Source organism: Drosophila montana, unplaced genomic scaffold (genome assembly GCF_035044405.1).
Source record: "Drosophila montana isolate Dmon_TW-CO22-7 unplaced genomic scaffold, ASM3504440v1 contig_3200_1, whole genome shotgun sequence".
Taxonomy (NCBI): domain Eukaryota; kingdom Metazoa; phylum Arthropoda; class Insecta; order Diptera; family Drosophilidae; genus Drosophila; species Drosophila montana.
Genome location: NW_026998080.1, coordinates 5,834,211 through 5,858,550, shown reverse-complemented (window position 1 = coordinate 5,858,550; position 24,340 = coordinate 5,834,211). Strand labels below are relative to the sequence as shown.

The 24,340-nt window shown below is 40.1% G+C and overlaps 1 protein-coding gene across 2 annotated transcripts in view; it reads left to right on the top strand.

Moving 5' to 3' along the window:
• Positions 1–24,340, top strand: part of Egfr (epidermal growth factor receptor) — a 45,345-nt gene that overhangs the window by 10,075 nt on the left and 10,930 nt on the right. The window contains exon 1 of one of the 2 annotated variants that reach the window (XM_064686421.1): positions 18,986–19,340. The exons of the other annotated variant lie outside the window; for it this stretch is intronic. Coding sequence (XP_064542491.1) covers positions 19,001–19,340 — 340 coding nt within the window. The 5' untranslated portion in view covers positions 18,986–19,000. Of the gene's footprint in view, positions 1–18,985; positions 19,341–24,340 lie in introns of those variants that run through there. 2 annotated transcript variants of the gene reach the window in all.

Here is a 24,340-nt window from a genome sequence, read left to right as displayed (position 1 = left end):
TAATGGGAAATTAAGCAGAAATTGGTTAAAATATTAGAAATTGGGCTTTATAAAATTTAAATTATATTTTATTTTGCTTGCAGAATAATACCGACTTTTTAACTTATATTGAGGTGTAGAAAATTTATAAAAATAATAGATTTTAAGTAATTGATAAATTCGATTTATATTTACATTTTGACATATTTAACATTTATAACATGCTTTAGTATAAGTACTTTCTGAAATTAACAGAAAAGGCTTCTTAACATAATAATACTTTAACATTATTTAAGTGAACATTTGTATAGATTCCTTTAGGTTATCCCTTATGCTGTTATTAGCTGTGTTTTATGTATAATACAAGACTAATTAGTAGATATCTTAAATCTCAAAGCTGGTTGATTGTAGTTAAAGAAAGCTGATCTACATATCTGTGAGATCTAACGAAAATTAACACATTATCAGCCGGACATGTAGAGATAAATGTATTGAAAGCACCCGACAACTATTCTTAAGTATTTCCTTCCCTTTCAACACGACACTTTCCCACACTTAAAACAAAATCAAAAACCCAAGCCCTATTAATTTGCATAAAACAAAAACTCATTATGTTAATAATATGCCCTAAGCTGGGCTGAAAAACTCAACTCTACTTTATTTTTAGGCTCTAAGCCGAGACCAAATCAAATGCCCAAATAAATCGGAGCTAAAATTATCGACAGTAAACCGAAAAAAAGGCAACAATTGTCGCGTAATGTCACAATTATTTTACATGCGACATGAACCAAATAACAACAACAAATTCTGGGAGTGTCCGACGAGACGGCGCTGCTCCAATGAAAATTCTATACACACACAGATACACAGACACACAGATACACGCACACGATCAGACGCTTGAATGCCATCCAATATTTTAGTCAATAAAAATACAATTGAGAAATTGCCATGGTGATCACGTAGCAACAACTACAACTACAACAACAGCAACAACTGGGCGCCCAATTGGCATTGGCTGCACTCGACATTTCTTGGAAGGCACAACGCATTCTCAAACTTCTCCACTGCGGCAGATTTCCAATGGGAATGCCAGAAGTTGCCGCAGTTGTTGCAGTTGCCGTTGCAGTTGCTGCCACAGTTGTTGCAGTTGCCGTTGCAGTTGCTGCCGCTGTCATTGAGCTTGTTACAATGTCTGCTTTACATGTAAACTAAGTGCAAGTACAGCTGCGAGTCGAGCGTCGTTTTCCGCCCCCCGTTTGCCTTCCCTCTACATGTGCCTCACCTCGGGCGACCTTTGTGTTGACTTCTGCTGATTGCAGCGTTAAAAATCACCTCAAAAATAGATGACAGCAACGAAAACAACGTGTACAACGTGTACACATGTAGGCACATATTATCATAACCCAAAAAAAAAAACAACAACAAAAATATTAAAATATTTCGAAAGCCAGTCGAAAATTTTAAAGAAAAGGCGAGCAGAACTTACAAACAATAAATAATATTGTTAGGCTCAGCACGTTTCTAGAGCCCCAACTTGAAGAAGAAGAAAACCAGTAAAGGCGTTGCAATTGCCTGTTAACGACTGCACAATACTCTGTTCGGAGTGCTCCATGTTTAAACCACTTTACAAAAGAGTTTACATGATTGTCGAGTGACTCTTAAACTGTTAAACTGTGACCTTAGAGTGTACTTGACTGTTGAAAGGGTGACTTTCAAACTGTTGAACAGTGACTCTCAAACGGTGCCCTTAGAGTTCACTTCAATGTTGATTAGGTGACTAAAACTATTGGGCAGTGCCTCTCAAACTTTGACCTTAGAGTCTACTTGATTGTTGAGTGGCTGACTCTAAAACTATTTAACAGGGAATCTTAAACTGTAAACATAGGTCCGCTTGACCGTTGAGTGTATGACTCTAAAGCTGTTGACCAGTGACCCTCAAACTGTGACCTTAGATTCTACTTGATTGTTAAATGGGTGACTTTATAACTGATTAATAGTGACTCCTAAACTATATTCTCAGGCAATACTGAGTTATTTTTTAAATTGAAAAATATTTCCGAATGGTTCACAATTGCAGCCGGCAGGTGTCGCTGTGATCGGACTCTAGAATATACATTTTATCTTCAGCTTTTTCGCATATCAGAACAAGTATTGCGAGTTTCAATAGCTTCAGTAGGCAGACACAACCAATAAACTCTTCTTGCACATTGTGTGAACAGAGCATAAAAACGTATATGAATGCCAAAAAGCAGAATTTTATGCTGAAGCCTGTGGTATTGTAAAGTCGTCGAACCATTCTGAATTTAATGCCCATACAGGCATTCGTTTTCACATTATATGCTAAAAAAGAAGATTAAAAAAAAAAAACAAACCCAATCCAATATGAAACTCTGTTGGCAGTACGTAGAGCTCATTGAATTTTGATGAACACCCGCCGTGCGCTCCAAAAAAAGAGGTTGAGAAAAACCTTTGTGGATCTCTGAAGAACCGGTATCTGCTGCTCCAGCAGCTCAGCCCCAGTCTCAGCCTCAGCCTCAGTCTCAGCTTTGGTGCTTTTTGTTCGCTCCGGAAGTAATTAATGCCTTTTTTTTTGTACATTTTTTTGGTGTGTCTGTTGTTGCCCGCTAAAACATAAAACAGAATCTATGCATTAGACGCGAGTGCTTTGGCCAAGTTAAAGTTGAGTTTTTTTTTTTTCTACTCGTTGTTGTTGGGCGACTCGAACTGAACTTTCTCCATGAGCGGCGGCTCCATTCCCATCTTGGCCATTCGATTGACCGAATTGCAAAACGTTTGTCAACGCCAACAACAGCAAAATGATGTGCGCATTGGCCAATGCGGGCGGGCAAAGCCATAAACCTGCCGCAAATATGGCTGTTGCAAGCGCTGCAACTGCAACATCAACTGCAACGGCAGCGAGGATGGCAACATCAACATCCAGCTGCAGCCCAAAATGGTCAATGCGACATAATTGATCAATTGGCAGCGCAGAGCGCATCCTATACCCAGCCAGTTCGTGGCCATAGTTGGTCATATGCAACGACATCCAGCCATTTTAAGCAAGACAACTAACGAGCGACGAGCGACGAGTGACGAGTACGAGTTGTGAGCTACCCTTCGACTTTGGCTGCGTTTTTAATTAAGCCAAGCTGTCGCCTGGCAATTGCCATAAGTGGAGCCCGATATTTCAAAAGGCTGCTCCATAACCATATCCAGCGCTTATGTGTGCCATCAGCTGCGCCAGTCCTGTTAGTTGCCGTCTCTGGCAGAGATGTGACTTCCAGACAGACCAGAGAGATGCTGACATGAAGTTGGTTAGGGTATGATCTTCGATAGTCGCGAGTAGCGACTAACGAGTAACAAGCAGCGATTAATAAAAGAGGGCAAGAGAGTAAGAAAATGCGACTAATGATATGTGGGTCATGAGCTGAAAGGGATTAGAAGTGAATTATAAGTTAAGAGTAACGAGTAACGAGTAAGAAGTGGAAGTTGAGACAAACGAGTAGCGAGTGATCAATTGAAACAAACGAGAAGCGAGTGAATAGTCGAGACAAACGAGAACGAGTGGCCAGTTAAGACAAACGAGTAACGAGTGACTAGTCGAGACAAACGAGTAGCGGGTAATTAGTCGAGACAAACGAGTAGCGAGTGACTTTTTGAGACGAGCGAATGATATGGGATCTAATTACAAAGGAGTAAGAAGTAGCGATTGATAAGTATCGCATGTCTATTGCCATGTAACGAGTTAGCTGCCCTACGACTTGGTCTTCGTTTCAAATTCAATCAAATTGCTGCTGACAGCTGTCATAAGCGGCATTTGCTGAGCCCGCCCGACAATGGGCTCCTCTATGGGCAGCTCTCGAACTGTGCCACGAGCTGTAACTGTGCCGCAGCTCAACGATACGCCCTGTAAGTTTTGATTAATTTCTGTAGCTGGGCCCGCCCGGCTGGGCCTCATCATTCTCGGCCTCTCTCCGCTTTGGTCAGCCCGTCAGGCAGCCAGCTCAGTGAGCCGTGTCCATGTCCAGTTGTCCACTGGAACGAGCGAAGCCCGGCCATAGCTCGCATATTGGGGCGCGCTTGTCCGCTTTTCATATACAGATAATAATAATAATATTTTTCATTTCTTTCTTCTTCTTTTTTTTTCAATTAATTGCCAACGTTTCATATATTATTTGAGCATTATTTTTTCTGCTCAGTTTTTTGTGTGTTGTTTTTAATTTGTTTTTCAATTATTTTTGTGGCTGGGCTTTTGTTTTTTTTCATTGGAAACGGGCGCGCTTGTTGTCGCCATGTTTTTTTTAGCTGAATTACGAGTCGCCGGCATCGACTCCGTCCACGTCTCCGGCCACGTCTCCGGCCACGTCCACGTCTCCGTCTCTGTCGCTGTCTCTGTCTCCGGTGCCGAACACGAGCTGTGGCCAAGTTGCGACCGCTGCCTCAGCATATTTCCATATATATTCTTTTTTATTATTTTATTGAATGTTTTTGTATTTTTGTTTAGCAGCCGCGATAACTTTTGACACGGCCAGCGTCAACAAATCTCGAGCATTTGATAATAGCAGCCGTCCAGTGCATGCCTATCAGCATCATGCAACACGGACTTTGTCTCACTTGGCATAAGGGGGTTGGGTGTAGTGAGGCGGGGCCAAAGGGAGAAAGGGAGCCTCTCGATTTGATTGCGTTCGATTTATTGCTGAAAGTGTGCTAATTACCACAAAGTTGATTACTAGCAAAAAAAAAAAAAAAAACAGCGTCTGCTTGTCTGTTGGTTAACTAGAAATCAACTTTAATTAGCAATTGATTGACAAAGTTATAAATCTTATATGTTGTTCATATTTTAACGTAATTCCCGCTTTAAAATTCCCAGAAAGTTACGAAGAAAACAAAAATAACTCGAAACTGTTTTTCTGATTTTATTGAAGGCGCATGTTGCAGTAAAAAATATGTAAATTTTTTTCGTTAGCAATAATAAGTTAAATTATTTTCAAGCCAAATCTTGGCAAGCAAATTTGTAACCATTGCAAAATTATACAAATAAATAAAAATGTTAAAACTAAAAACAAGTTAAAATAAATCATAGTTCGTTTATCCCTTGTTGAGAGTGGAAAAGGAGACACCTCCGACCCTATAAAGTATATATGTATATGCCAAATCAGCATTAAAAGTCGAGTTGATATATATATGTCCGTCTGTCCTTCCATCTGTCCGTTCGTCCGTATATCTGTCCGCCCATCTGTCCATTATATAACCAATTATTTCTCTATATTTTTCATAAGTTTATACAAAACTTAAATAAATATACGCTCCTGTTCGTCAAGAAAATATATCCAAATATATAGCCTGATAAATATATATAAAAAAATGTTTCTGTTGTTTCACAAACTATTTAATCAACCCTCGCATATGCCTTAATATAATGCCTCCGATCCGTCTGTGCATTGTCCGTTAACGTAGAGAAATGCCATCATATAACATATATGAATGCGAATACAATTACAACAAATTCTGCATAGTCGCAGAATTTGGTATATGTATCTCTATGTCTTTGTATATAGAGCAGAACACACACACACACACAGATATCGCACATTGATGGAAACAATATGCCCAAGCTGCAACAGACGCAACAACAAAAGCAACAACAACGGCAGCAATAATAATAATCAAGCATAAAGAGCGCAAATATATTTAATGCCGCCATCAAATCAAATTTCATCCAACACATCCGCCCACAAAGCTCATTTCGCTATGCCCATAATTTATAGATACGATTATTATTATTATCGTATCGCATTTGTATACAAAATATATATTTAAACAGACATTTGTTTATGGCCCAACGGAACACTTAAAGCCACGATTTTCAGAAATCGCCCGTTAAAAACTTGAACGTACATATAATGCTCTGATTTCTTGGGGTTAGATCAGGGTATTAAGAAGAAGAGTTTTGATTGGCGTAGACACAAGCAAGGGGAATTCCTTAAAGGAAATTTTAAGCTAGGAAAGTCAAAAATGAATACTGGGAAATACTTGTGATCCTTGGGCTTAACTGAGCTTTGAGCCAAAAGTTTGTGCTTTAATATTCTTCAGCTCTCTTTAATATTATAAGCGTCTATTTGGTTTGGATAGTTAATGGATATTTGGGTTCTACATAGATCGGATGTATGCTTAGCTCAACATTAAACTGAATTTTTCAGATATTCCTTAAAGAATAATACAAAATATGCTTAAAGATAAATGCTGCGAGCTTTAATAATTTTTAGCTGAAGGTTTTGCACTAAAAGTCTTACAATTTTCTTGGGGTTGGGTTCAGGGATTTGTAACGAACTGTTTGGTCATCGCTCAACCTGAACTTATCTTGATAATTATCTTTAAAGCAGACACACCTCGAAGGGATTTCACAAGAAATGTAATTGCTCAAGAGTGTAATAAAATGAAGCAACATTTATCAACGAGATTTATAAGTATATAAAGAGGAAAAAAAAAGATATAAAATATATTTATATATATATTTTATCCGACACGTGTTTCATACTTTGTATGTAAAGCATATTTTATAATACAATTTGACTCTTTCTTCAGAAAAAAATACTAAAAAATTTTTTATTTCTAAATTCTCCTTTTACCATGCAACACATTTTAAAGCAAGGCTTAAAAAATACCGTATTTTAAATGAAATTGCGATTAATTGAAAGAAATTAAGGGAAAAAAATAGATGTTGTGGGGACTTTTGCCCAAGATAATCATTCGTAGAAAGCGAATCAAATGGGGCTAGAAAAAAAAAAAGGGAAGCGGAAGATTGGAATTGAGTAAAAACTTGCAGTTATGAAAAGTGGAGCAAATGTTTCTTGGAATAGTCTAGACTTTTTTTTATCGTCCATCTGTCGCTTAGTCACAGGCAAAAAATAGTTTTGAACTTAGTTTTCGCAGATGCCGCAGCAAATGCTGTGTTGCCTTGACCTTTGGCTAAGTGGCACATTTTGTAAATCATGAGATGCTAACCCACAATTAGCCAAAGGCCGACACATGTTGCAAGTGGCAGGCTGTTGCAGCTGCCGCCGTTACATGTGTCACAATTGCAGCTTGCAACGCGGCGGCTATTGTCAGTCAAAAAAAAAAAAGTAAGTGAGTGAGTGAGCGAGTGAGTGGGGCGCCACAGAAAGAGGCAGAGGCACCAAAAATAAAGAAAAGCGCGTCACTTTGCTGCATGTGGCAGCAACGCAGACTCTGGCATCATTTCGAAGCCGCCGTCTTGGTTCGATGTGGCAGTTGTTGCAGTTGTTGTTGCTGCCTCTGTAGCTGCTGCCTCTGTTGCTTCAGTGTCGTGAGAATTTTCGCGTTTGGTCGCGCAGCGTGTGAAATTGAAAAGTGCCAGTTCGAGTGCCACGCCCATGTTGCTGTGCTGACGCCTTCGCTGCGGCTGCGGCTGCGGCTGTGTCGCGCAGCGCATTTAACGAAGCGAAAGTGTTGCAAGGCAACGCGATAACTGTAAAATTGAGCGGCCGTTTGCCACACAAATACATACGCATGTCTGTGTGTGTTTGTGTGTATGGATTTGTGCCTAATTGTTCTCTAGTTTCTTAGCCTGTTGCCATTTAAGCTGCAAATTCTTGTGTCCATAGTATTTCGCGCAGTGCATTTAAGCTTAAGTCTGACTCAAAAGCCATTTAACCAATCACAATTAACATTCTCTCTCTCTCGCTCTCTATTTGCAGGTGAGTCTGCCTGTGCGGCTGTGCAGCTGGCGTGTAATTCTAAATTCGTTAATTAAAGGTAACTATGCGCCTAGCACAAGTACATCTGTGCGGCAATTAGGCAGCTGTGCCCCACTTTGCGGCACGACTCCAAAAAAAAAACAAGAAAAAAACGCAACACGCGCCAATTTAATTAAGGTCTGTACCAAAATAAACAAAAATTTGAAATTAAGAGCGAATCACAGCTGCCAAACAATGGGAAATTTATTAAAAGCCCATTAAAAAAAAACGCACAAAAACAAAAAATAGCTGCATTCAACTTTCAACTGCAGGCCGAGCCTCGGCAAAGCGTAACGCCAATTGTTGTTGTTGTTGTTGTTGTCGTGGCAACTCTGGGCTAAAGTTATGCTTCAAGTGTTTTATGGCAAAGCCCAAATGCAAGAACTTCTATGCAACAAATGCGAACTGGCACTCAGCACAGCTCGCTGCTCGCTGCTTGCAACCAATTGTTGCACTCACACCCCCGCTGACTGCGCCCGTGCTGCTGTTGCTGCTGCTGCTGTTGTTGTTGCCGTTGCTGGTGGCGACACCGACACGCATGCGTTTCATTTTCAGTTAAACTGCCCGTTGTGTGTGTGTGTGTGTGTGTGTGTGTTTGTGTCTCTGACAAAACTTCGCCCTCGCCCCCTCCCCCTCCCCCTACCCTGAGCACAGCTTGAACAAAACAATAACAAAAGCAGAGCCCAAAATGAAGTTGGAAAACTTCACGCGCGGCTGCACGCCGCTCGCTGATCTCGCATCGGGTGTTCTTTGCCCCTCTCCGAGCGATACAATCGAGTGCGCATGCGCCAACACACACACACACACGCGCGCACACACATGCACACTCACAGGCACACACACACCTTGGTAGATTGGCATATGACCTGTGCAGCAACCCAAGGGTTAATAATAATGGTAATACATTTGCCATTATTTAAAGCACACGCGCACACATACACACTCCCTCTCACTCTCTCTCTCTCTCCCTTTCACACTCACGCACTGCGCTTTGGACTCGTTTGAAGTGCCTTCGCTTAGTTATCGGCATTTTGGACAATAGAAATTCCTCATGTCAGACAATGGGCGTGCTTTGTGCTGTGACCGTTATAACGAGTACAACTCAATTTGAGCCCAGCTACACAAATATATTTCTTTCATTCCTGAAATACTTTGAACTTTTTAACGCCGCTTAAGCTGAAGACAGTTCGCTATAAGAGTTTTCTTTTGGGTAAACAAATTCCCCTTAGCTGCCAAAAGTACCTTAGCTTTGGTGTTGTGATTTTATATATATTGATAGTTTTACACCATGAACCTTTAATTCCAGCTCGCAAGCTGGTTGATAAAGTTCCCTTTTCCTGCCATTTTTCCATCTTTAATGATTTCCCTATCCCATCGTTATTTCATAGCGCTGTTTATTTCCCACTAAGCTTTGTGTCTTTGCTATTTTCTTTTCTGTGGTGTGTGTCTTTGCTATTGCCTTATTTTTACTTCGAGTTCCGTGATTATTTTGACGACGCATTTTTATAAAAGGCCCAGTATAATAAAATTAATTTTAATAAAATCAGTTGTTAATCACAGCTAGAAGTTCGGCGTAAATAGTTCGGCTTACAAAACCCTTTAACTTTATTTTTCTATAGTAAAATCAATTTTTGATCCCAACTGGAAGTGTTGTTTAAATAGTTTGGGTTTTCTAATCTTTTTTCTTTCTTGAACTATTTACCAACTTTTTAGTCTGTTTCGTATATTGCGTGTGGTGTGCGTCTGTATTATTAAATTTTCCGAGGTGCATGTCTTTGCTAATTCCCTATATGTACATTAAGTACTGTGCATCAAATTAATTTGAGTTCAGCTCAAACGAAGGCTTAAAAAGATCCCTTTACCTTTTCAGTTTGTACACCAATTTATTTCCCACTTAGTTGTGCATTACCCAATCTTTTTATTTCCCATTAAGGTGTGTGTATTTACTCATGTGCTGTTTGGTTGCGCGACTTGCATAAATTGCCTCTAGTATGTTTCTTTGCTATTTCCCTACCTAAATATAAAGGTGTCGAAACTTTGCTACATTAGTAATGTTACGAACCGGATCGTACTTAACGTAGCATAGCCTGGACTCACACCCTGCCAGTGTACGCAGCTTAGCCATGTCAACTTCTCTGTGTGAATGTTTTTCTTCGGAACTACCAAACACACACACACACACGATCGCACTTATCATTTGTGTATGTGTGTGTGTTGGCGGTTGCAGCTCGCTCTTAAGCCAAATATGCAACAAATTCTCTTATGGCCATTATGTTCGAATGGTATAAGTTTCCAGTGTTGCTGTGCTGCATGTGCCAGCAAATGGCTAAAAAGTACTATAATCGGGACTAATTTATCTCTTGCGCCAGCATTTTGTGCCCCTTTCAGCCACTCTGGATGCTGAGCGATCCGTTTTCTTAGGAAATTCACACATACACACGCACACACATGCGCATGAGGTACATTTTATTGCGCTCTCTCTCTCGCTCGCTCTCACTCTCTAAGTGGAAGCTTTGGTAACGGCCATCGTTTCGGTGTATTGTTGTTGTTGAGCGCCAAACCGGTTCCAGTTCGAATCTTGACTCTATAGAAACAACAACAACAACAACAAAGCTTAAAAACAAATGAAATCCGTAAAGCAGCAGCAACAACAACAACAACAGCAACAGAGACCCCAAATTAATACAGCTATTGGCATTTTTATAATTTTCATTTAAAAACAAATGAAGGAGAGGAAAAAAAAAAATAAATGTGAATAGCATTGGCGGAATGTTTAAATTAATTATAATATTATTATGGGGTTTGTTTGTTAGAAACTAATCAATATGCAGCGAAACGGTTATGTATGCATGTGTGTATGTGTGTATCTATGTGCGATTAGCAGCAGACACAGACAGTTGGTATCTGTGACCTTAGCTGGCAATCTATTGACCTTGCCACAACTGCAAGCAAGGAGGCAGCAACAGCAGCAGAGGCAGAGGCTGCGGCTGCCTCAGCGACTGCGACTGCGGCTTGTCAATTGGGTGGCTGCACGCTGAAGAATCCTTACATATTGGAATGCGGCTGTGGTTCGATTGTTGCTGCTGCTGCTGCTAAGGCTGCGGCTGCCTGTTGCTGTTGTGTCAACATCCATCCGCAGCAACAACAACAAGAAGAACAACAACAAATGGCAACAACATCTCACGTTCGTTTGAATCTTGGCGTCTGTCGCCGCACGTACGCGGCTTTAACAACCAACTTACATAGCCGCCGATTAGCCAAGGCAACGTACAACCCGTCCAGACTCAGCTCAACTGGAGACTCCAAGACCCAAGACCTTCCACACAGCACAGCAAAGCACAGCCTTAAGTCCAAAATGAGCTATCTCACTGCGCAAATCTTTCACTTCACTTGGTCGTCGTCGTCGTCGACTCGCTTTTAAGGGCCTTTAGCCACAGTCGCAGCCGCAGTCGCAGCTTCTGCTGCAGTGTTGCCAATTCAGCTTGTTTACAGTCAAAACTGGCTTTTTATTTGCGGGACAAGCTTAAGTGTGTTAACTCTGGCTTTTGTCAAAAATATACCTTGATTTGTTTGATTTGTACAATATAATGAATCTTTTAGTAAGTTATTTCTGAATATCCCTTTTCAATATTTGTTGTGAATTACTTAAGTCGAACAGCAAGTGTTATCAAAGCCTCTGTACAGACTTTACGGACTTCTGCTTAAGTATACTGCAGCCATAAATGCCATGGTACATCGCCAATATAACAAAAACTTAATATTTTCTTCTTGGATCTGTGTGGATTTTCCAAAATTTTTTCCAAAACTTGTCTCTGACAATGCTCACATTCATTTTTAAAATTAAGTTACGTAGCGATCGTATAGAAGCCAAAACAAATTTCATGCAAACATGTTTCGATGAGAATTTTCCAACACTTCATTTTGCATTTACAATTACTTTGCAGAAAAAAGTAAACATTATGAAAGCCTCAGCTTTCTAGCTTTTATACTTCAAACTGTGTGTGGAGCATCAATCTGTCAATCATTCAGTTCAATTAAATTCAATAATAATCATATAGTACTATTATTGAAGATAAAGTCCCAGTCGATTATATTTAAAATAAATTATAAACAAACTCCATAAGCCAATAAGTGAGCTTTCATTAATATGTTTTGCTGCAGTTGCAGCTTTTTTCCCTCCAGAACTAGCTCTTTCTTGCCTTTCACAGTTTGTCAACACTGTTCTGCTGCTGCTGCTGCTCTCGTTTTGCCTCTCTCGCCCTCCCTTGGCACTTATCGCAAATGCATTGTGGCAGAGGCCTTCGCTTGGGCTCTCTGCAAGCGTCGTTTGTTTCATGCTTCATGGGCTAATGGCTGGCTCCACAGGTTGCTGTCGAGTGTTGTTGCAACATCTTGTCGCTGGGCGCCCTGGACATGCTACCCGCTCGGGCCGGGCTCAGTCCAGTCTGGGGACACGTGTGCGTTGCTAAAACGTCCGCTCCAGCTTGGCCCTGTTTTATCTTTTTTATTTGTATTTTATTATTTTTATTTTATTTTTCTTTGCCCTTTTTCAATCTGCCATTTTTCGTGCTTTATGCTTGGATTAAATTTAGCAAATCGAAGCGCGCATACGACCGATGCGCTAATTGAACTTGCTGCTGCTTCTTCTTGCTAGCTTATTCGTTGACAAAATGGCCGCCGACAACAACAACAGGCGCAAGTTTGTTGCCTGGCCATATTTTATATTAAGTCGCATCACAAATATTTATGCACAACAAAATGTGCCAAAACACAAAAAAAGGAAGAAACAAAAATCAACAACATTTCGTGTGTATTTTTAAACCAAAAAATGAGTGTCTGTTATTTTGTTAAATGCGCCTCGCCGCGCCGCACCCCCGCCCACCCACAAACAAAATTCCAAGACACTGTCCAGTGCGCAACAATAAAAAGCATCGCCATCGTCTTCGCCGTCGCCGTCGCCCTCGCCGCAAAAGTAAAAAGCTCCCCAGAGACTCGCCTCGTCTCGCCGTCTCTTCGGCTCAGCCGCGGACTCGCCGCGCCGCGCTGCTCCTCGCCTCGCCACGCTTCTTCGGCTTGGCTCTGCTCTGCTCGGCTCGGCTCGCAGCGGCCGCTCATATTTCACACTTCACGACAAAGCGATTAAAGTCGCGCAAACAATCTGTTATTGGAGTTGTTGCAATTATGTTTACAAAGACATTAAAAAAAGCCCAACCAACAACAACACTATCAGCGCGAAAAAAGCACATACACACACACACACGCGCACACACACACGCGCGCGCACACACTCAAAGCTTAAGCTCGAAGCGAATACGACAAGGACAACAATAACAACAACACAGACGCAGACGTTTTTGAATCTTGAACTGAAACGTGAGTCGTGCGACGATATACATAAGCAACAATAACAACAACTACAGCAACCAGCAGGCATGCTAATGTTGTAGTAATTAGGAATGCGACTTTGGAATACCCTGTGTGCGCAGCTTAAACTTCTGTTAGGGGTATCCCGAATTGCTAACAAGTTTTTTTTTGATGCAGAACAGAATCTGGTAAACTATGTCCGCAATACAGAAGGCATTGACTGACCACTTTAGCTTGGTTGCATTGATTCTAGTTTAACTGTAACAAGGAACACCTAAGTACACCCTGGATAAAAGCACACTTTTATCAAATGAATTACACAAAAAAGAAATCATTTTAAAAAGTACATCAAAATCATAAGAGCCGACTAGTGTCAATCAAACAATAAAAACACTCGACCAGAAATACAAGATTTTTGCAGACAGTTCGGAAAGCTATCAAACAGTCTCCCACAATAATCCTAGCCAAAAGGAGCAATGTTTAGACAGCTTGGGCTTAAAATTGTTGAGAATTATAACAGAAATTTTACAACTTTTGATAATTCCTGCAGCTTTGCTTTGCTCTCTTTTTAACTAGAATTTCTAGTTTAAGATATTTAGAAATGTTTTTGTATGTAATGAAGCGTGCCATTCTCATAGACTTGGCTTGATTTAATTGGAATGAATATTCAGAGCTTAACGATCTTTAATGTACAAATCTGATGTACATTCGTAATGCTATGTTAGTCATGTTAAAGTTCATGTCAGTTCGTTCTTCTACTCCTTTTGGTGTAGGGTATTGCACAGAGCTGGCTGATGGCGACAACCAATAAAATGTACAAAATAAAAGAAAAATACTTATGCGAACTGGCAGTTAAATGTGAATTTGAGTGGAAGCCAAAGACGCAGTTGAAGTTGAAGTCCAAATCGAAAGATGAACAACAAAAAAAAAAAACATCATAGCCTCTTCAGCGTCAACAAATGAAGCGTGATATTTGCATGTTGGGGTTAAAGGCAACGCCATGATTATAAACTGGCCGAGTATTGGGCTATATCTTGGCAAGAAGCAGAAACGAAAAAAAAAAAACACTAAAAAATGTGCCGCATCACGTTTGAAAGCCCTGGCAATTAGCTTTAATTCTAAGCGGATTTCGCAGATACGAAACGTGTGACAGCTGATGCTGATGTAGCAATTTGTTGATCGATCTATCCCCCAACTACTTACAGAGAGAGGGGGAGGGGGAGGGGGAGGGGTGGAGGGGGGGCTACTTGTGCCTGTAACTGAAACTGAGCAACACGCCAAAGGGCAGACAATCCAATTAGTGTGTGGAGCTTAGTGTTAAGGGCTCATAGCACGTGCTTAAATTAAATGTACAGACTTGAGACTTAACTAAAACCTTGTACCTTGTTAAATCAAGTCTAAAAATGCTTAAGCTAAGAACGAATTTCTTTTCAAAGGAAGAGCTTACTAAAACTATGTACAGAAAAAATACCAAGAAAATTATACTTTAAACAAGTTTTAAAAAACTTAAGCTTAGAACAAATTGCTTTTCATAAGAAGATACTTGCTTTAAGCTGAAAATTCGTAATATATAAAACTGTTTTGGGATAAAGTAGAGTTGTTAAATCAAGCACAGATCTGCTTCAATCAAGAATTGCATTGCTTTTCATTTAAAATTTTGAGTTTCTATAGAAAAAACCAGTTGCTTGTTTTGGGATAAAGTTGAATGCTGGTTCTTAAATCAAGCACAGATCTACTTCAATCAAGAATTGCATTGCTTTTGATTTCATATTTTGAGTGACTGTAGAAAAAAACCAGGTGCCTGGCACCGGCGCCAGACTGTACAGTGGCTCCTCGCTGTTGGCCCTATTCAGCTGTCGAATGTGCAAAACGCCTCACACTTTCGTTCCGGACACTTGAATAACGGCGCTCAGTGGGTGCTGGAGGCAAGATCGGAGTTCGGAGATCGGAGCGGGACAGCGGGCAGCTACCCGAGTTAGGATCAGCTAAGCGAAACACTTGAGCGGGCGAACTGGAAACCTTTTGTTACCATTAATCCGACAGAGTCTTAGCCGCAGTCAGGCGCAAAGTCATCCACACATCGATGACGATGATGAGGAGCAGCAGGAGACTGCAACAACGTCTCAAGGGTCGTGTCAGAGGCTTTCTTTCGTTCTATCGTTTGGCATTGGCGTTTTCGGTTTTCGGTTTTTTCGAGGAGGGTGCGGAACGTCACAGCTGAGATTTTCACTGGCATTTTGTACGCTTCATGGAAAATGTTTTGTAACCAATTTCTTACACCTTCGTTTACCTGTTGTCTGGCAGCTCTTGGAGTGCTTGCGCTTGGAGTGGGGATGCTCTGGCCATGGAGTGCCCCTTCAAGTGGTTTCTCTCGAGTTCTTGTCAGTTGCATGTTCTTCGATTTTTGACAGATGATTTTGTTTCTTCTGTTTTTTTTTTCATGTTTTTTTCTCTTTGGTTTTTTTTTGTGGAACGGGTTGTGGCCTGTGGTCGTCGTGATTGAGGTCCGATACTGCTGCATAGACAGCTATTAATATGTTTGATTACAGACATCAATTTCAAGCGAAAAGCAGCTTCGAGATTCCAGATTCGAGATCAACACGAAAGACGTAGTCAGGCGAGCCTCAAGAGGCGCTTCGGCTCGTGTGCCACAAAACTTTTAAAACGATTTTCAAATTTCAAATGTATTTTCATGCTCAAAAACTAAAAAGAAAATGTTGTTTAAAACAATGAAGAAGACGCTGCAAGCTGTAAGACAAAGCAACGCCTCTTGAGCTCGCAGCGTGGGACTCGGCTGCAGCTGCGACTGTTGCGCTTTTCGTGCCACACATCTTTTGTCTATGCAATCCTGCTGCTGCACAATATTTATGGTTTATGGCCCGCCCGACAGCATTGTGCGTCTGAAGTATGCGCCTGATTTTTACCTGTACAGCCAAGACGACGAGTCCTGTTTGCCCGCTGGCGTAAATACCCTGAAACGCTGTTGCATACGCTGTGCGGCAACAGGTGAGAGAACGGTTTTCAGTTTTCATGGGCCAGCCAACACACAAATATCTTGCAAACACACAATGTTGACAGCGCTTCTAAAAATCTTTTGGCCAAAAGACAAAAGCCAAAGCGCCGTAGTTTCGATGCCCACGCAGATCAGCCACACACACACACACACGCAGAGACACACACACACGTACACATACACGCGCACAAGACAAGCGGCGAACTTGAGTGCTTATAAGGCAGCATTTGCACAAGCCAAGCAGCTCTCTCAGACACACACACACACACACACACATTCACACAGAGAGAGAGCAAGCGTAAGAGAGCGAGGGAGAGAGATCGTGCGCGCTTACCTGAGCCTCATGGCTGTGCGACAACTGTTTAAATGCTTCGCCGCGAATTCGCCGCATTTAAGCGATGTGGAAGAAGAAGAAGAATAATAACAGCTATGAATTTCGGTACATACACAATATACGAACTTACCTGTGTTTTGCTCGTGTTCGCAACGAATTCATGAAGCCGCTGCAACACACACACGCACACAAATGCACACACACACACACTGAGGCCAGCTGTCAGTGGAAGTCAAGAGGGGCTTAGGATTAAACAGTTATTGATAAGCGCAAGGATTGTCTCGAGTAGAGATCTATTCTAATATGCATTCGATGGGGTTATTCAATTATACACGGAATAAATTAATATTTGGGAAAATAGAAAATAAATTAGAAAGGGAAATTTTGATTTTATTTTATAATAATTATAATATTAATTATTATAAATTGTACAAAATTTATTATAATATTAATTATTATAAAGTACAAACATAATTTTTTGAACTGAGCAGGAATTGGAACCCTGCTCCTCGTTGTTCAGTTGAAGTACTCTATATATTACATATATAGTAATCTATATATTCTATATAGAATAATCTCAGCTATTATTTGTAGTCTCGCTCAAGTTTATACTAATATATTCTGACAAATTCATTTCATAAATAACCTTTGTAAATAGAATAGATGTATTACTTACTAATCCTCTGCGGAAAATATAACCGCATTTTAATTTTAAAAATTGTATTTATTATTTTGAAATCTTGAGTACGAAAAATCTTAGTTAGATCACGCTCTTAAGTAGCTAAAACTATAATAGAACTATTAAATGAAGGTCTTGACTAGCTATAGTTACACTTAGTCTATTATAATACAATAACGAGGTATATCCCGACTTACCATAGTTTAATCATTTCTATCCGATTTCTCGAATGTATAGCTTAAGTTATTATTCTTAAACCGAGTCGATCTAACCACAATCTTGAGTTACTTTCAGTTAGATCACAAATCTTTTAGGCTCTGTCAAGTGTAGGGTATTCAATTGCAATTGTTGAGGGGGGAGGGGGGCATTTAAATTCTCATAGTTTCATATTACTTGGCTGACTTTTCCGATAAAATTGCCTTACGTTTGGTTTTACATTTTGGTTTTACCTGTGCCTGCTGCACTAGCTAGCTCTGCATCCGTGTGCCTCCTGCCAGTCGAGCTGTGTGTTGGTGTATGTGTGTGAGCGTAGCTGTATGTGTGTGTGTGTGTATAAATCTATTGTGCAGCTGCACAAGCAACAGGCTGTTGAAGCATTTCTTTGCCTCGGCTCGCTTTGCTTTAGTTTTGTCTGCCTGATCTTCGCCAAGAGATCTTCGCCGCTCACCTTTTACCAACGCCGTTTACCTGTATTCTTTTATAGACATTTCGCTCTTTACCTAACTCGCCGTGAGTACTCTATACTTGTGTGTGTGTGTGTGTGTGTGTTGGCTGTTTGGTTGTTCGCTCTGCGCTGTGAATTGCGCGACGTCTGTTTCGGCTTCAGTTTCGAGTTCAACGTGACGCTGCGCAGACGCGAATTGCCAGAGTCGAGAGTCGAGAATCGAGAGTCGAGAGTCGAGTCCAGGCAACGATTCACTCGATAAAAAGTAGCAGATCGCATCTCTCGCTGTCCCCCTCCATTCCTGCGCCGCGACTTGCCGCTAATTTAGTGCTAATCGAATATAATACTTGGGCATAAAATAACAACAAATAAAGAGTTATCCATCGCGTAGCTAATGTTTAGCGAGTGTTGCCAGAAGAAGAAGAAGCTAAGTGAAATATATATGAAAATATATTTGTTGTGATTTCGCTGCTAATTGGTGAGACAGGGACAAGAAACGCGGCTCAAAGTGCAGCTGCAGCTGTAGCTGTGTGTTTTTCGTTTAAGCCAGAAAATGGCTCAGTGTTTGTGCCAAATAACAATAACAGCAGCAACAGCAACAACAACTGCAACAAAAACGGCAGCAAAAGGCTTTGCATTAAGCTTTTAAAAAGGCTGCGCCTGCGCGCGCGTTCCCTAACCTCAAAATATACACACACACACACGCACACACACACACACACACAGACCAAAAGCTGTGCGAGTCGAACTCGAAAAAGAGAACTGAAAAGCTGCCAGCAACAAAAAGCTGCAACAACAACAACGAAAGCCTTCGTAATGTGAAACTGGTTCCTATACAAAAAGAAAAAAGTTTAAAAAAAAAACACAAGCAGCAGCTACAAATACAAACACACACACACACACACGCACACGCAATTGCAGCGACAACAACAACAGCAATAAAACGCAGTGAAAGAGTTCGTAAATTTTGTTGTATTTTTGGCACGCAAAACGTAGCAAAATTTTGCTGCTTTTTTTCGAGCTGACAACGCGAAAAACAACACGCGCAAAGCAGCAAAAAGTGTTAAAAGACGACCACAGCTAAAAAAAGAAAAAAAAGCTGAAAATTGTTGCCAGTTTCTGAAATTATCAAAGACACGCTCATGACGTCACTGGCCTCAGGCGCACGATCTTAGTTCGCATTTGGCCCAGTTGCAACCGCTTCGAGATGCGCGCATTCAAATTGTTCCGGCGCTGCGGCAGCGGCCTCTGCCTGCCGCTGCTGCTGCTGCTGCTGGCGCACTGCGTCTGCGTGTGGCCAGCCTCGGCGGCCCGGGACCGTTATACGCGCCAGAACGCCAAGCAGCGCCATCAGGATGCCTATCGCAGCAATGCTGCGGGCCGTGCACGCAATCGTGCTGCCGGCGGCGGCGGCGGCGGCGGCAGCGGACATGAGCGTGCTGCAGCCGCGGCGGCTGCGGCAGCGGTAGCGGCGGGCAACGCTGCCATCATGGCTAACGGCGGCGTTGTCGGTGATCACAACAAGGACACGTTTCCCAAGGGCAAAAGTAAGTGTCAATCAAAATTAGAAATGAAATGTGGCAAATGGAATGCTTTGTGGCATGTTTAACATTTGTGGGACATGTCAATGCAATGTTAACTGAGTGCTGTTATTATAATGCGCTGTTTATTGGGGATAAAGCCTACTTAAATCGAATATATATCGAATAAATGGCAAACAAAAAAGATGAATATTATGCGACATTTTTTTAAAAGCGTTAATAGAATGGACGGCGTTTAGGTTCATGAGCCTTGAAATAATATAATATATAGATAAATGGAATAAACAAATCGTATTTTTAGCAATATTTTTTTGAATGCGTGGCATGTTAATGCAATGTTAACACAGTGCTGTTAATAGAATGGACAACGTCTAATGCAAAAGCCTTGAGATATCTATACGAAAATCAAATATTAAGCGATACTTTTTTAAAGATGATCTTGTTTATTATGAATATAAATTATAAATACTTAAATGCTTTAAATCTTACATTTTGAAAATCAGTATCAAATGTGGCCTTCGGCTGAGACACCACATTCAAATACTATTTTTAGGCTATTGATGAGCTTCTACTGTCAATAACAATTTGTTAAGATTAGAAAGATGCTTAAATTTAAAAAAAAAGAAGGGAAAGAGTTGGAATCTAGAAGCATGGCCTTCAAATATGACAAATACAGCTAATGTATGGCTAAAAAGTGCAATTAATTTTTAATGCTGATCTTTTAGCTTTTATCCGATGAATTAGTCAAGAATATTTCTCTATAAGAGTAATATTTCATTTTAATCCAGTTTCCAAGAAAGATCAACTTGCTTAAGCTATAAGCTAACTCAGTTAAAACTAAACTCTACTTAGCTCCCTTTGGGCATTTGAACCCGGAACCTTGTCGTATTATACTTATTTATTGGCTTTAATGACTCGATCAGTTGGGAAACACAACTTCATCAAGGTCGTCAATGGATATTGAAAATAATTATAATTGAATGCGTTCTTATACTTGCCGTAGAACAACAAACTTCCAGCTGAACCTGTTTAATGGCTATTTCTATATATATATATATATATATATATATATATATGTGTATCATTTATTTCCAGCTTTGTCACACTCTCTCACATCAGTCATGTGCACACATGTGTGCATCCATCATGATGTTGTGCCTGGTGTTTATGTAGATTTGCGTGCTCATATATCATAATCATATCAAGACATTTGGCCCGAATAAATGCAACTGCAGCACCCCAAAATACCCAAAAAATACTCGTATTTACTTCGACTCATATCTGTATCTGTATCTGTAGCTAGGTCTGTATCTGTATCTGTGTGTGTGTGTGTGTGTGTATTTGATATGCAGCTCCGCTTATCTTATCGTACGTGCTGCAGTGCAACAATATTTGGTTTTGGTTACGGTTTGGGTTTCAGTTTTTTTTTTTTGTTTTTTGGGCCGCTTGTTGGCATTTCATACCTTTTACCTGTGCCCAGTTGGCCGTTGCTCGGGCCTCAACCTCTTGACTTGGGCGCTCGACCCCCCTCCAACCCCCAACCCAGCCGCCACTGTGCTGGTGCGTAGCTAACGTTAACGTTATTATTGTACTTTTATTATCAATCCGTTCTACAAACACGAAAACCCTGTAAGAATTTCCACTGTTTGCGCGCATTTCGTAACCAACTCGAAATTCAATTTTTGTTGCTGCTGTTGCGCATACGACGCGTTGACATTGTTGTTGTTGTTGTTGCAGTTGCAGTTGCAGTTGTTGCTGTTGCACTTTCAAGCAAATTCGCCATTTCTCTGTGTCAGCAACAACAACAACAACAACAGCAAATGGGCGACACAATTTCCAGCTAAAATGGCGACTTAATTTGTTGACATCGCAAGTATCGCAACTCGCAACTCGCGACTCGCGAGTATCGCGTTTGCTTTTTGCCCAGCTCGAAAATTAATGAGAACCCATAACAGCCAACAAACGAGGGCAGCTCAATATGTAAACGATATCTGAAATGATTATTATGAGTCTGAATATGCTTTTCAGATCGTTAAGCGCTAACCTGTTAACTGTTAAACATTTTTATAACCATTTTTAACTGCTTTATTTGTTTAAATATGTTTATTTGGAGTCGGTCTAACAACTTTATCAAGCTTTCTAATGGCAGCTGATTCCCAAATATCAAAATCGTTTTATAACTTTTCTAAGTTCTTTTATTGCATTTTGAGACTTGAGAATTGTTTTATAAAGTATCTCAGTGGAATATTATGAATTTAGTATACGGAAAACAAACGTTTGTCTGATTTTATGTTTTTTTTTTTAATTTTTTATGTTAGAAAGGAATAATAACTGGATTGCAAGTTAGAATTAAAGCAACATGATTTAAATTTAATAGTTAATTAATTGGGTTTTATGATTCTTACAAATTTGTTCTATAATTTAATATATCTTTGCATAGATATTAGATATACTCGATTGACAATAATCTTTTATATGCGTCAAGATGCGCTTTAATAATAAGTTCTGTTAAGCTGATCTCTTTAAATATTTAAAGGTTTATATTTTACAGTAATATTTGCCACATAATACATTAAAAAACTATTTTAAATTAACCTAACTATATTTAAGCTCTTCTCTTGTGAACACGAAACAATTTGAGCTTTCAAGCTTTCATTTTATATACATCCAACACATTCTGCCTTTCCACTTAAGATCTAGAAACTGTTAACCTATAAATTCTCATATTATCTAACTGTGTTTTCAAACAGTTGAGCTGCCCCTGCCCCAAGTTGTTGTTGCCCGAAAATTAATGGCAAAAAGCGTATTGCGCGTTTTATATTTTTCTCATTTATTTTGTTTGTATCTTTAAGCAAAACATTTGTTTGCGCAATACTTTGGCGCAAATATTTGCATTTGGCGGGCAAATATGCTAACAATTCGCCCCCGTCGCCCCTCGTTGTCGATATTCAGTGATCTTGGAGCTGCAAATTAATAAATGTAGCCCCCCCTCGAACCGCAATTGAACAAATATTTAGATAGCAGTTGGGGCTATCGCCAGTTCCACAAATGCCGCATGCTAATGGATCCAGCTTATAATGCTTGTATTCTCTTTGCCGGATATGGCTAGATAAGAAATCGGGCATAAATATTGCTGCTGCTGCTGATAAGCCGCATTCAATATCGGGAAAAAGCCTTCCCGGGGGTCTCCAACACCAATTGCCAATTGTTTGAGTGCCCTTTGGGGACTAGTTGTCGGTTCTGTAGAATCCGTAGCTCTGCTGCGACTATATAATTATATATATTTTGCACAGCTACAAAGTCGCAGCAGTCGGGCAAAGCGTCGGTTGGCGATTTTATGACATGTCGTCGTGGCTGTAAATAAGCACAGCTGCAACAAATATGCAAATAAATGCCAGGCCAAGAGCCGCACGTGCAATATACAAAATAAATACTGTATGCGATCCCTAACAGCAAAACTAACAGCGCGGTACTTGGGGTACGAGGACAACGGCCATTATTGTGGCAATAACAATAAATATTGGGGCAACAGAACAGAACTATATTCACATTGATTCGATTACGATACGGGAAACACGATAAAGTAAACACAGCTAAAAGCTAATCCAGCCAAAACAAGCAGTTAACATAGCACAGCTCGCTTTAACATTGTGGCGTCGATTGACAGTGGGCGAATGTTAGTTAACAGAACTCTACTTTTGAGATCGATGTTCATTGAATAATAGTACTAATATGCTTATTTTAAGACAATTCAATACATTATCACATGGATCCAATAAAAGGAATCGTGTACAAAAATCTACTGCTTAAATTCAAAATTATTAGCATATAGCTGTCATAGGAACAATCGAGCGAAAAGTAGGTTCTTGTATGGAAAACTTGTTTGCTTATAAAGATATCTTGACCAAACTTGGCATTAAATAGATTAACTTTGCTTCTCATATATATATCAAACCTTATTAACATCCGATTAATCTATACTATAGTACTATATCATAAAGCTCCCATAGGTCGAAAAGGAGGCAAAATATACTATACATAAATCGTAGAGAATAGATTGGCATATTGTAGAACAATATCCTACACTTATCAAACTGAAAAGTTTGAAATGTTTTAAAGGACAGGCTGGAGCCCTTCATAAAGTCCGTATCTAGACTAAATATCTCTATTATCTTATCTATGTACTTCTGCTATCCTATCCCACACGATCCTAAATACATAATATCTATTCTACCCTATCCTAAAGTAAATTGAAATAGATACGTATATAACAAAATAAATATTATATACGTATCTTTATAGAAAACTTAGATACAATTCTCATAAGTAGACTTTAGTTTGTTATTGTATTATTATAAAACATATAAAATACACAACAAATTTTGAGTAAAGTGAATACTTAACTAATTTTAGTTAGCGAAAACCAATTTCGCAGCCAAATTGCATTTTGCAGAGAGAAACCAATTTTGACTTAGCCGTAAAAGTGAACATTCTTTGACAACTTTGGCATATTTTCTTTTTATTTTCATGGGCACTAAAATTGTTTGATTGTTTGAGGTAATTGTAAATAGTTATTGCTTTGTTGCTATGCTTTCTTTGTTTATTGTTTATGCTTTGGGGCTGCACTCGAATGCCTTTTGGCCAGGCCAAGATTTGAGAGCCAATGCGCCTGTTCTAGCCGAACTGAAAGGTCTCGCAAGCTCGCTTTGCCTGTAACTCTAGACGAGTGGTTGTGTGTGTGTGTGTGCGACTGTGTGTGTGTGTGTGTTGGTGCTTGAAAAACCACATTCCATAGTGTGCCTGGCCATACTGTGGCAACAACAACAACAACAACCACAGCATCCACTGAGAGCTAGCCCCATAAAATGCTGTAAGCTCTGGCTAATTACAGCGTCAGGCACGCGCTCACTGTAGCTGTGTGTTTGTGTGTGTGTTTGTGTGTGTGTGTGTGTACTGCAGCTGTGTGCTGCTTAGTTTGCATAGCATTTCTATAATTCCCGATTAAG